Source organism: Silene latifolia, chromosome 11, assembly GCF_048544455.1.
Source record: "Silene latifolia isolate original U9 population chromosome 11, ASM4854445v1, whole genome shotgun sequence".
Taxonomy (NCBI): Eukaryota; Viridiplantae; Streptophyta; class Magnoliopsida; order Caryophyllales; family Caryophyllaceae; genus Silene; species Silene latifolia.
This window is the reverse complement of record NC_133536.1, coordinates 194,626,015-194,640,136: the sequence shown is the minus strand read 5'-3', so window position 1 is coordinate 194,640,136 and position 14,122 is coordinate 194,626,015. Positions and strand designations below refer to the sequence as shown.

The 14,122-nt window shown below is 42.6% G+C and overlaps 1 protein-coding gene across 1 annotated transcript in view; it reads right to left on the bottom strand.

Moving 5' to 3' along the window:
• The window catches only part of LOC141612234 (CHD3-type chromatin-remodeling factor PICKLE-like), a 28,025-nt gene extending 23,379 nt beyond the window's left edge, over positions 1–4,646 (bottom strand). Inside the window, exons 1-4 of the mRNA XM_074430969.1 lie at positions 4,445–4,646; positions 3,600–3,749; positions 1,214–1,351; positions 831–985 (exon numbers count right to left, since the gene is read on the bottom strand). Coding sequence (XP_074287070.1) covers positions 831–985; positions 1,214–1,351; positions 3,600–3,746 — 440 coding nt within the window. The 5' untranslated portion in view covers positions 3,747–3,749; positions 4,445–4,646. The remainder of the gene's footprint in view (positions 1–830; positions 986–1,213; positions 1,352–3,599; positions 3,750–4,444) is intronic.
• Between the last annotated feature and the right edge of the window lie 9,476 nt (positions 4,647–14,122).

Here is a 14,122-nt window from a genome sequence, read left to right as displayed (position 1 = left end):
TCTACACTCACCCCACCCTCATAGCCTCTCCTCCTGTATCCCATATCTCATACCCTAAGTCCCAACCCCAACACTAGACTCCATCACCACCACCTCAACGTCACATCCATCTCCAAGTTGTCGTCCCACCACTCTCACTACCAGACCTACCATACCAGTTACCCACACACGTCACCACCGCACCACCAACACTCACCCGTAACGTGTCTACCACCTCCTCACTGCACCACCCATCTACCACCACCTTTCGGAGTTTGGACACCTATCCCACTCACTCACAACCAAGAACCTGTCGACCACCATGTCTAACACCACCACCACCACCTTTGAAACCGTCACAAGAGAAGCGTGCGGAGGTCGGCTTAAAGAAGTTGAAGGTCGAAAACCTAGATCTAAGGTGTGGAGATCGGAGGGATCCGGTGATGGGTAAAGTCGGGGGTTGTAAGGCGGCTTTAGGTATAGTGTGGCAACGAAAACATAGATCTAGGGTGCGCTCAGTTGTGGTACTTATGTGGGGGTCGTTTCAGAGAAGTGTGAAATGTGGAGTGGTCTTGACGACAGCTTGCGGTGCGGTGCGGCAGTTCCGGTGGTGAAGGTCAGGTGGTTTGGCTGGAGCTAGTGGGAAGGGGGATAGGTTGGGGTGTGATGGGTGATGAAGATGCGGATTTGTGGGTTATGTAGGGAAGCTCATTTTAGAAAACACACATATTTGGCCCACTTGTCTTTATAATTTATATTGAGAGGAAAAGAAAATACTATGTTTACACTATATGAGAGGGGTAGTATTTAGCACAAGAGAAATTTGAAACAAAAGGTAAATAAGAGACTACCAACTGCAATGCAAATAAGAGAACGCCTTCCACTTTACAAGATACTGTTTGACAAATACTTGCTTTGAGCCCACGGTGGTCGCATCACCATCATCTGCTAAAGTAGGACGCATTTCACATTCCAGTATTTTCTCAATTTCATTAAGCGGGTTAACCTACATATTCCATAAAATTCAGATACTTTATTCATCAAGATACCATAAAAAGAAAAGGAATGACACTACTGCCTAGTGCCTCAAAGGCTCCCCTCTATGGTATAGTTGGGGGTTGGATAAATATAACTTTACTCTTCAGAACACATAGTGGTTTCCAAATGACACATAATGCAGATTGCGTAGAGATTCAAGAAGAACAAGAAAGTAAATGTATGTGCAGACACATACGCATTCGGGACACTTCCAATCATCAGGGAAAGGTGCTTTAAGAGGTGGAAGCAAGCATTTCGGATGGTAACTGTAAGTACAAGTTTCACACTCCAACAAACTTCCACTTTCTCCACATGACTGACATGCATCATCTTTCTGCAAGCCATAAAAAGGATAACATGAAAAAGAAAAGAAAAAAAGACATACAAACACCATAGAACATAAAAAAGTAAAGTTTGTAGAAAATGGAGTTTAAGAAACTGTGCATCACCGACAAACTCTAGACTTCATATACTTTGCAAAGAGAAATGTGAAGTGAAGAATGAAGTAACTCCAAAAGCTATTTATAGTATAAATATTTCAAAGAAATTGTGGCAGAAAGTGAATTGAAATTATTTGTTTACTTCTACAAAGGATGATCAAATGTAAACCAAGCATTGTATCCGCTTACGACTATATGACTATTGAATTATCAGTAATTTAACTTTACATAGCGACAAAGCACTAAGAGGATGTTGGAAGTTTGGCAAAAAAAAAAATATTGCATTCTAACATTCGATTCAACCAGAGACAACTATATTACAAGTATTATCAACTAGTACAACCTACAAACAACAATCATGTTTAGTCTAAGAAGCGAAGAACCAAATGCTCTTGCAATTGGACCAAATACATCTACCAGATGAGTATTGTAAGAAAGAAGAAAAAAAAAGTATCAGAGAAACCAAAAAATATTCATCTTGGAGCTTCAACTCTGATACCATATAACTGCAGCCAGAGATATAAAATCTAAACTAATCAGACAGCAGCTAATAAAATAGATCCCATTTGGACCCATGCCTCAAAACCTTCTACACCTTCAAACATTTACAGCATATATTAGACTTTCAGTGTTCATGGAAAGTTCTAAGACTAAAAACTTATGGTAGTTCATCAACAGATACATATGTAGTAGTCTGACGAAGAAGGAAACTTGATGGCCTGCCATTTGAGTTACAACATACTGGTAGCATCACAACAGAATATGATTTTTATTTGGACTCGATAAATCTTTCCATCGATTGTACTTAATGGCGCGGCATTTCACCGGAAGAATAGAAATAGTAGTGGAACTCCTTTAATTTTAAATTGAAGAGAATACTTGGCAAGAAATCCTGCTTGCTATAGACAATCCCTCGGCTATTCAATCATTCATCTCAACTACTTAGAAAACCCTTAACCCTTTTTGACAAAATATTCAAACAAAAAAAATTATTCCATCCATTCCACTTTTATTATCTTACTTTTTATTTTGGGAATGATTTAAGAAATATGGGTAAAATAACAACTCTACCCGTCAATTAAAAAAATGCTGACAATGTCATTTTGATAGAGGGAATGGTAGTTAAAAGATCAACAAGTCTTACTTGTGACGTCTCACAACCCCTTTCCTCCTTTAGGATGTGTTTGGATTGGGTGATTTTGAGGGAAAAGAAAGGGAGGGAGAGTTGGGGATCTAAAATCCCTTGTTTGGATAGTAAATGAGGGTGGAGGGAAATGGAGGGGGGGAGATTTTGAGGGATTCAATTTCCCTCCTCCAAGCCTAATCAAAATCTCTCCACAATAGGCAAGATTTGGAGGGAAATTGTATCCAAACACCCACACTCCATTCCCCCTCCTCTTCCTTTCCCTTCCTTCCCCTTCCCTCCTTCCCCCTCCCCTCCCTTTCCCTCCTTTTTTCCTATCCAAACACACCCTTAGGGTGTGTTTGGATTGAGAGAATTGGAGGGAAAGTGAGGGGAGGGAATTGGAAGGATGGGAAATCCATTGTTTGGTTAGGAAAATGAAGGTAGAGGGATTTGGAGGGGAGGGAAAATGGATCCCTCCATTTCCCTCCTACAAGGCAAATTATTTCCCCACCAACATAGGCAAGATTTGGAAGGAAAATCATCTCCTCCATTCTCCCTCCCCTCCCCTTCCCTTAGTATCTCTTCCCTCCTCCTCCCTCCCCTTCTTTTCCCTCCTTTTTTTCTATCCAAACAAGGCCTTACAGTATTTATATTGGGTGCGAGCTGTCACAAGTAAGATTTTGTGTTAAGAGAGTAGGAGTAATATTGATAGGTCACCCATTAGCCATACTAAATTTAGAAAGGGGATAATTAATTTGGAATAAATTTTAGAGAAAAGAGGACAATAAAAGTGGAATGGAGGGAGTACTTTGTTATACTCCGTAATAATTAAGCAACCAATGTACATAGTTAAAAACTGATGCATAATTGCTAACAAAAGGCATGCACCTAGCAACATCATTGAAGTATAATCTTTGTTCCGACATGAAACAAAACCATTTTATAAATAGGATGCATAAAGTTGAAAATGCGCATCTATGAGAAATTAAGCAACAGTATCACAAGGTATGACCAACCGTATCATCTCTGACAAACCGCTCAAACTTCTCAGAAGACACCCCAGACTTCCCGGGCATAAGATCCGCCTCATCATCTGAAATATCAACTTTATACAAAGGCCTCCGGTCCGTCCTCTGGCGAAGCCTCTCGACTAAGCTACTCATATTCTGCAGAAAACGAAACGCAAGCATTACATTTAACCAACGTTAATAAACACAATAATTCCTTCTTCGATCGACCAAGGCTCAGAATATGAACAGAAAAAAGACCTAAATTAAAATAAATTCAGCTCCTAACTTTCCTTCATAACTTGATTATGCTGCCATGAAACTCCAATGACGGATCTTAATATAAAAATTATAAGGGGGTCAAGATGTGAACACTGAATCTCATGTGTGAATATTTCCACTCAACCGCCAAGGGGGGCCGAGTGATCATTCATTCATTCACTGAAATGTATATAGACGTAAATAATTAGGAGGGTCGCCCCCTCCCCACATAACTAAGGTCCTCCACTAGGAAAGCAACAATCATATTATCAAAAAACATGTCAAATAAAGCAATTTAAATAGTTTTGATCTGCAAACCACGCAATAGCAAAATCAAATAATCACAATTACACATGAATTATACAGATACAGAAACTAAAAACTCCAATGACGGACCAAATTCACGAATGCTACTACATTTCAAGAGAAAAACGAATTAAAAATCGTAACCGAAAACTCAGAAAACCCAGAAGCTTTAATTGACGCAAAATATGTCACAGAAAACCCTAATTCTGCCAAATATACACACAAATGGAGAAAATTAAGAAATCATAAGTAACATTAAGAAATAGGGACAGAGGTTAAAAACTTACTGAAGAAATTGCGGTTTACTGCTGATCGCCGGTGAAAATTACGCCGGAAATTGTAACTGTGGCGGGAAGTAACATCAGCTGTGTTTTTTACCGGCGAGTGCAGGAGAAGCGGTGAAATTAAATGACTGTTTTCGTACACAAATAAATCCCGATAAAGAAAGTTTAGTACAATCAGTCCGTATAATATAAAAGTGGCTTGAAACGAAGTGGATGCGCTACGGCCTAGTGTCTTATATATGACAAATATTTACTACATCTAATCATTTAATATGAACATAATATCATTAATCACGTTTGATGTCCGGCTATGTCCGGGTTACCTTTGTTACCATTTAAATTTTATTTTCTATGAAATATGATTCGCTATATTTGGCTAACTTATACAGTACATTTACAATTTATATCTTGAAAATATGATGAGATGTAAAATTAATCAACAAATTATGAAACACATTCATCACTCATGTTGTTAATATTATTATTTTCACTACTTCTCTTGTTAATACTGATAAGTCCATTTTATATAGACTTTATCCCCTTATTTTGTCTCTAATATATTATATACTCCCTCCGTACCAGACCAAAGATAACACTTACTATAAACGGACGTACCACACCAAAGGTAACATTCCTTATTTGGCCCACAACATTACCAAGTTATCCTTATACTCATTTGATATTTACACAAAATGCCATTACATACCCCACCTACCAACTCACAATTAAACCCACAATTACATACCCCACCTATTTTTTCCCTCTTTACCCTTACTTTTTTCACTTTTTCTTAAATACTCCAATTTTCCCTACGTTACCTTTGGTGTGGTACGGAGGGAGTATATGATTATTGCACTAACTTTAGTGATTTTATGAGCTAATATTGTATTCTAGTTGTTTTTGCATGGTTTGTCACATTTTGTAGGAACTTAGCTTTTAGGGCTTATTTCTAACAAATTTGTAAGAGCTAGAATCAAGGCTAAGTGTGGAAGTAAGATGGACTATGGTAGGATTTTATGGAAATGACAAGTCAAAGCATGAAGAATTATGAAGTGGGTTGTTGCACGAAAGAAATTACAAATGAAGCCCAAATTAAGAAGTTCGGACGAACTCAACATAGGATGCTCATGGGATGTTAAATTGTGTGATTAACCGGAGATTAAAGACGTATTAAGAGCTCACTTTGGATGGTCGTTTGGTTCACTACTTAGGAATGGAATGGATTGGAATGAGAAATCATAGTAGTGTGGGTTCCAATTCCATACCTTTCAAAACATGTTTAGTTCATTAGAAAATAAACATGAAGGAATGGAGTTTGAATCCACATGGAGAAGGTGGGTATGGGATTCAAAAGGGTTGGGGTGGAATGAGAATCTATCAATATTCTAACTCCATTCCAAAACACCCCAACCAAACACTAGAATGACTAGAATTCATTCCATTCTATTCAAAACCTCTCAATCAAACACCCCCTTAATAAAACCTTTAATCAAATACACCCGGATTTCCACGACCTTGATCAGGGTTGGTGTCCCTGATCGGGGTTAGCCCCCTCTATGCCCGAACATTACTTCCTTGTTTCCCTATAAATAGAAGTTTTGGTCGACACTTTTTTGGGGGGATCTAGCTTACACATTTTCCACATATAATTCTCTCTAAACTTCAGTAGTTAGATTAGCTTAGTATAGTTTTGTTTTCATTAGTTTGTTATCATTTCCTTTAAGTATTACAAATTACAATCTCATTTCCAAGTTATTTTATTTTACATTGTTCTTCAATTCCATTTCCATTTCCATTGTTGAGGTAATTTATTTCTAATATTATTTATTTATCATTTTGTTCATCATTAGCTTAATTTACATAATGCAATAACAGTATATCTTGTCTAGGGGATAAAGGAAGTCGTGTTAAATAACGAATCACAATTGTTAAAATGAGATGTCACGATAATATTAAAATAGTTTCTATAACATGTTTGCATTATTTTGTTTAATCTTTGGTTATTGGCCGTAATCGTAGATTAAGTTTGTTAATTCGTTCTATAAGTTAAGAGACACGGAATTGAATAAGACTAAGCATGTGTAGTAGGACGGCCTAGTTATAAACGAGAGTTCTCTAGAACTCGGTCTATGCTTCACACTAATATCGAGAGGTGGGTGTCTCTAAACCTAACCAATTTATCATTATCAATGCATTTCTAAATTAACATGACTAATTAGTAATTTGCATGTGTGACCCGATTTTCCTAGATGCTTCATTTATCATTGTTTTCATTTTACTTGCATAACCAACTAACAACCGATAACCTGGTCTCGATAGAATTTAATCCATGGCAACTTGTTTAGCAAACTCCCGTCTCCTTGTGGTTCGACCCCTATTATTACATTTATTTGTGTTTAGGGAAATTATCTTTGATTAGGTGTGCGACATAATCTATCAAATACTGTTACGTTCATTACATCTTCGGTTACTGTTGTTTCTTTAACTACCCCTGTTATTTTACCGGTTAATTCGTTAGTTATGTCAAACTCATATATTTAAATAAATTAATATTTTCCTAAAATCAAATTGTTAGTTAATTTTTCATACTCTCTATGTTGTTTTTATTGTTACTTTCTGATAGGCTATCGCATACTTATGCAAAAATAAATCCCTAAACACAAATGAATGTAGTACGTAAGAGTCGAATCCATAGAGAGACGGTAGTTGTAAATTAGTTGTTATGGAGTGAATTTTATCTTGAGTCGATGAGGTTGGTTGGTTGATTTGATTTATGTTGATGTAAAAACAATAATAAATAAAGAGTTTAGAGAAATTGGGTCACACATGCAAATATATGTAAATGATTTATATCAAACTCGGATTAGATAGTAATGATAATTGTTTAGGCTTAAAGATACCCACCTCACGATATTAGTGTCAACCATAGACCGGGTCCTAGAGAAACTATCGTTTATAACTAGGTCGTCCTACTATATATGTTTAGTCTAATCCGATTTCGAATCTCTCGACTTATAGAACGAATTAACAAATTTAATCAAAGATTGTGATCAAGAACCAATGTAACACCCCGTTTATTTAGGAGTCTTTAGCAAGACATTCCCAATAAATAGGACTGTTACCATCTCGATTGCCCGATGTAAATGATACAAATTAAAACAAACCAAAATACTTTAATAATTTAAACTGAAATAACGGTTTTATTATAACATGATTAAACCCAACTGAAATAATAATCAATACAAACTCGCAGCGGAAATAAAATGAATAGACTACTAATTAAATTGTGATGAGCTAATTAAGTCAGCTAGACGCCTAGGCCACGGTCAAGTCCTCACGCAATCCCATGCTCCCAAGTCAGCTAACTCAAGTACCTGTCAAATCTGCTCCCCATTATGGTTCATCACATGTGTTCACGAATACACTGTCAACCACAAGGTTGAGTAGGATAAAATACTTCATAATAAATAATCAATAACAATTTCACAACCGTCAATATGCCACATTTCACTTTCAACTGTCCACGTTATCCACCAGAGACTAAGCATGGGGCCTTCCAATTAACTACACACGTTATCCACTAGAGACTAAGCTTGGGGTAGTGGTCGGACTCACTTGGAGGTTTAGTTTTCGGTACTTGTCGTTAAGAGCACCTAGACCAAACACACAATTTATAACTCCACAAACAACTCTACAATTAGTAAAGAGGCAAGTAAAGGTCGGATCTCAATTGCAGCTAGTGGTATCTAGGGGTGTCACAATTTGGGGTTTGAAGTAGAAGATCACTAAACTAAGTAACAATAAAAGTAAACAAGCAAGATGATTAAAAAGGGATGTAAACAATTAATAAAAGGCACTAGGGTGCCATGGGGTCATAGGGGATTCATGGGAATTGATCATACAAACATATTCTCAAATTATAAGCAAACAATTATTGTTGTGATGGATCGAGTTGGTTTATATCTTACAATCCTAGGAAAGTTTGGGTCCCGTAGCCGAATCGATTAGATTGTACAACACCTACAAGTTGACTTAATCTTCCCTACTCAACTATATGTATGGTCTAATGAGACTCGAGTTGGTTTATGTCTTACAAGTCTCCATTGAAAAGATAGGTGATGGGTAAAAAATGCAAGGATTCATAGACTCGCATTTCATCAAACATAACATGTGCATAAGTTGAGATCACAACAAGCAAGCAAATAAACTATGAAAACATATTAATTTAAGCATGAATCATCCCCCATGTTGGTTTTCCCTAATTACCCATTAACCCTAGCTAAGGAAACTACTCACTCATTATCATGTTGAACATGCTAGCAAGGTTGTCAATCATACCAACAAAGTAAAACATGATTAATAAATGAAGATAATTAACTGTTCCGGGTGTAATTCCAGAGCAAGTATCGTTACCACCCGTGGCTCGTAGAATAATGTCTTGAGTTGGATTCCTCGCGTCTCTATCGTCCCTCCCGGCCTCTCCTGCAACAATGAACGAACTGAGGGCTTGGCTTTGTGCCAAGCGTACTTACTCCGACGCTCAAGTCAGTAAACTCAAAGGATTAAGCTGTGTTACTTGGCTAGATATGTTGTAGAGAGATAAGGGAGATATTACCAGATGAATAGTGTATTTAGGTTCAGTTTCTTGGATCCTTTCCTCAATGAAGGTTGAGGAGTATTTATAGGCTTTCACCTTTTGTCACGTAGTGGCCAAGTGGCTAGCAGGTGGAAAGACCGATCTACCCCTCGGGCGAGGGACCTATGGCAGGCCGGCGGGCCATGTTGACTCACCGCCGAGGGGTCTTGGATATGAGTACGCGGATATGTGTCCCGGCGACTAGTTGTCACGCCGAGACCCAGGCTAACGAGCCGATGGGTCGCATCGGCTAGGGTCGTATAAGTCGTTGACTTGGTGTGGACATCTTTGACCTTGCTCAGTATGTTGACTTGGTCAGCGGTGCAGAATATGCCCCATCAATTTGCCCCCAGCGTAGTCTATGCCGTGGTATGGGCTCCGATGTATGTTGAGCATATATTCTGCATATTTCAGAAAATTTTCCTGTATCGGCCTCTTGGTAGGCCGTACCGTATACCATATCCCCCCTCCACATGGATGCATAAAGGGTATCCGATGTGGAAAAGAACATATTTGGCCGAGACCAGGGTGAGAGTTAGGTTGATTTTGATTGCCCCCGGCCGGTGCTCCCTAGCTTGGTTGATCGGGTGGCCGGCGGAGACTAGATACCTAGGAATTTGTTGAGGAAGATGATCAGTCGAAGAGATGTGAATAGGCGTGTTGAAGACGCTTGGTCACTGTTGCATTGATTGACGTTCGACTGTTGCAACGATTGACATCCCACGGTTGCATGTTTGACACGTGTATGTTCGCTGATTGGTTGACGCTTCATGGGCTGCGCTCTGATTGGTCCTTCTTTATGGGCTTTTTCCCTATAAATAGGGCAGTTTTTCCGTGATTTTTGCCTCCATTTTTGTTTTCTCAAATTTTCTCCAAAATCTTCATTTTTCTAAACTTTCAAGGGCTTCCTTTTTCTTCCAACCTTCGAAGTCTTTGATCCGGCGAGCACTTTTTCCTTTTAAGGTAAACAAACGAATTTTTCTTTTATCTTGCTAGTAATTTGTTGTGAACATGTCTTCGCGATCTTTGGACCTAGTGAGCCTGTGTCGGAGGGTCATAGGTCTCCTTCCCCTGAAGTTGATCCTCAGTGCGGAGGAATGGGAGGATGAAGATTCTTGTGGTGATTTTGGTGATGATTTCGGTGAGGAGGAGGAAATATCTCGTCCTAGTGAGGGGAGACAGTACGTCATGGATCACGGCTATGTCTGTAAGATCTGTCTTGACCGCGCTTGGTCCCATAAGTTAGCCAGTTGTTCCGGCGAGAAACTTTTCGAGGGCCATTTTTTCTTTGGTAGGGGGTATGAAATTGTTATCCCTGGGGAGGGTCAGTCCGTCTGTTGTCCTCCACCGGACCACACAGGCGTGTACATGCGGCATTTGGAATACGGGCTCCGGTTTCCGTTGAACGGGTATGTTATGGCCATAATTAGGGCAATGAACGTTGCCGTTGCCCAACTGCACCCGTTGGCCATGAGAACCATAATCGGTTTCGTCTGGCTTTGTCTCTTTAAGGGAGAGGCTCCGACGGTGAATTTATTCCGCCGACTTCATCATCTTAAACCATCAATCTCGGCGCGTCGGATGGTATAGTGTGCAAACGGAGCGGGGTTATGTCTCTCGTTGACAAACTCTCTTCTTGCAAGGACTGGCGGGGTCGGTGGGTGTACGTTAAAGTCTTGGGACGACTATCCGCTACCCCGCTCCTTCCAACACCAGGTTAATTTGCGGTGTGAGACTAGGGCGGAGCATGACGGATGGGTCACCGGAAGCATCCGAAAATGGATGCCAGCAAGGTCCATCTGAAGGAGGACGAGAGGCTGGCGATGAGGCTCTTTGAGGTGGACAAGAGTGGGATGCCGAAAAGATGGATTCCCCCGACGCAGATCATTCTTCAGAATGAGCCGCTTTGCTATGTCGGCCTCATACCGGCCCTGGCACGGGGTGAGTGGGGTCGGTGTGAGGCCCATCACCGCTCTCGATGTTCCTGTTTTCTCGGACCTCGACTTATTTCTACTAAACTCTTGCCTTGTTTCTTTTGCAGACCACTTTGGACCGGACCTTTCTGAGGATATCCTCCGGAGAATGGGGCTGCACAAAGATAAAACCGTTGCTAACTTGCATCCCAAGGCTCTAGCCCACGACCCAGGATGTCGCCGAATGATCTTATGGAGCAGTGAAGGGTTTGAAGGGTTTGAGCAAGGAGGAGGCGCAGGCGAGGGTTGTTAGCGGCGTAGTGCGTCGGACGCGGAAAACGGCGTCGACACCGGTTCCAACTCCCGTCCCCTCCCCTAAGAAGGTGGAGATTGTTGATATTCTCGATGAGGGGGATTCTGACGCGGAGGGATCTCCCCTTATCCGTAAGAGGAGAGGGACAGTTTCTACCGCTGGCAAGGAAGTGCCTCCTCCGGCCAAAAAGGCCAAACATGGTACCTATCTAGCTTGTGGCTTAAATTTAGCCGTGCCATTAGGTGTTTCTGGTAAGTCAATGTTGATACTGATGTTTTAATTGAATTTCTGCAGACCAGCCGCAGTCGGCTATTGCTCACGTCGGGCAGCCGGCGGTGGGGTCCTCTGCGCAGGTTGGTGATCAAGGCGCCACCGTCAACCCTCCATCCCAGAAGGTTTTCGCTTCCCAGCCGTGGGTTAGTGGCCAAATTGTCACCACCGTCCCTTCATCCCAGAAGGCTTCCGTCTCCGAGCTTATAGAGGAAGGCACGAAGCTAATTAGGGAGCTGGCGAGGTGGAACGTAGTTACCGGTGCTCGCCTCATGGAGCAAGAGAAGGCCGTGGCTCGGGCTGTTCATGAGCGTAATGCCACTAAGCGGTGGCTGCGTCGGCGAAGCCTGGATCTCCTTAATGAGCGGAGGCTTAGGGGAGAAGCGAGAAGGCGCTCTTGGCCGAGAGAAAACTCGGGAGGACGCCGAAAGGGAGGTCCTTCTTGCGAGAAGGCTAAGGCCGAGGCCGGCGGCGAAAGCGCGAAGCTCGCCGAGTAAATGTGACCTTGTTCAGGGGCGTGTCGACCTCTATCTCCAGCAGAGGGATGAGCTCAGGGGCCTTTTTAAGGCTCAGGCGGAGGTGGTTCGGGGCAAAGAGGCCATCATTAAGCAAAAGGAGGTGGACATCGAGATGCTCCAAACCGTCATGCTCCCCAAACTGTGCGCCCAGTTCCGGGATTTGGCCGAAGATGCTGCTAGGGAAGTTATTGGGGAGCTTTTCCCTCTTGATGGTTCCTTCCCGTGGGGCAGGTTCGACGTGCTGCTTGATGACAAGCTCGAGGCTAAGGAGAAAGCCGCGGTGGAGAAGGCCAAGGAGGCGGTGAAAGCGAAGATGGAGAGGGAGGCGGCCGCGGAGAAAGCAGCCCTTGCTGAGAAGGCTAGGGTGGCTAAGGAAGAAGCCGAAAGGATGAGGGCAGCTGAGGCTGCCGAGGCTAAAGCTGAGGCTGCTAGAAAAGCTGCTGGGTTGCCTACTGAAGAAGATGCGGCTACCGATGCGATGGCGGCGCAAAGAACGAGTTTAGGAGAGCAAGTTTCTGAGCAGATCTGTTTGACTCTTCACGTACTACCATGTGCTGCTTGATGAGAACAAGTTTACAGCAGATCTGCTTCAGCTGTTCGGGGGCCAATTACTCAGCTCTTCCTCCCCGCTATCTCTTGGTACATGAGCATAATTGTAGCTTTTGCTTTTTCTCTCTTTTTTTTTTTTTTTTTTTTTTGTACACCTTTGGTAGGTTGTGTTTCGGCTCATCCTTGTGGGGACGGCCGTCGTCTGTATTCTTTTCACTTGTAATCTTGCTTGTAACTTATCTAATAATAGTTCGTTTCTTTCGCCTTCGGCCTGGCCGAGGTCTTTATCTCATCTTCCTTTCCCTTGTGCTAATAGTTGAGCATCTCAATCTGTACTTAGCGTTCTTTATTATTATTATAATTATTTTTTTTTTTTTTTTTTGCCTCTGTTTCCGCCTCGTCTTGGCCGAGGCGGTTTTAGAGTGTGTTCCTCAACTGTGCGACGCTTCTAAGGCGTTTTGATCACTTCGCGAGTATCGACTGCGCTGGTAGAGACCGTCGAGGTATTTATTTCTTGAGGATGATTGCCATTTTTGCCGGTGTGACGGTATCAGCCGGCGAGTGCTCTTCGTTATTGACTGCCGCTCTTGTCGGTATGACAGTGTGAGCCGGCGTCGGTTTCTTGATAGCGTGTTACGTGGCGTCTACCACTTGGAGTGACTGCGACGTAGTCTACCTCTCTTGGGGTGACTGCTAGTGGCGTCTACTACTTGGGGTGACTGCGACGGCGCCTGTATTTCTTCGCAACGACGCGCTCTCTTGTCGGTATGACGGTGTGAGTGGCGTCGGTTTCTTGATAGCGTGTTACGTGGCGTCTACTACTTGGAGTGACTGCGACGGAGTCTACCTCTTGGGGTGACTGCCGTGGCGTCTACTACTTGGGGTGACTGCGACGGCGCTGTATTTCTTCGCAACGACTGCCGATCTTGTCGGTATGACAGTGTGAGCCGGCGTCGGTTTCTTGATAGCGTGTTACGTGGCGTCTACCACTTGGAGTGGCTGCGACGAGTCTACCTCTTGGGGTGACTGCCGTGGCGTCTACTACTTGGGGTGGCTGCGGCAACAGCTGTATTTCTTCGCAACATTGCCGCTCTTGTCGGTATGACGGTGTGAGCGGCGTCGGTTTCTTGATAGCGTGTTACGTGGCGTCTACCACTTGGAGTGACTGCGACGTAGTCTACCTCTTGGGGTGGCTAGTGGCGTCTACTACTTGGGGTGGCTGCGGACAGCGCCATGTATTTCTTCGCAACGGCTGCCGCTCTTGTCGGTATGACAGTGTGGCGGCGTCGGTTTCTTGATAGCGTGTTACGTGGCGTCTACCACTTGGGTGAGCTGCGACGGAGTCTACCTCTTGGGGTGGCTAGTGGCGTCTACTACTTGGGGTGAGCTGCGACGAGCGCTTTATTTCTTCGCAACGACATTGCCGCTCTTGTCGGTATGATAGTGTGAGCGGCGTCGGTTTCTTGATAGCGTGTTACGTGG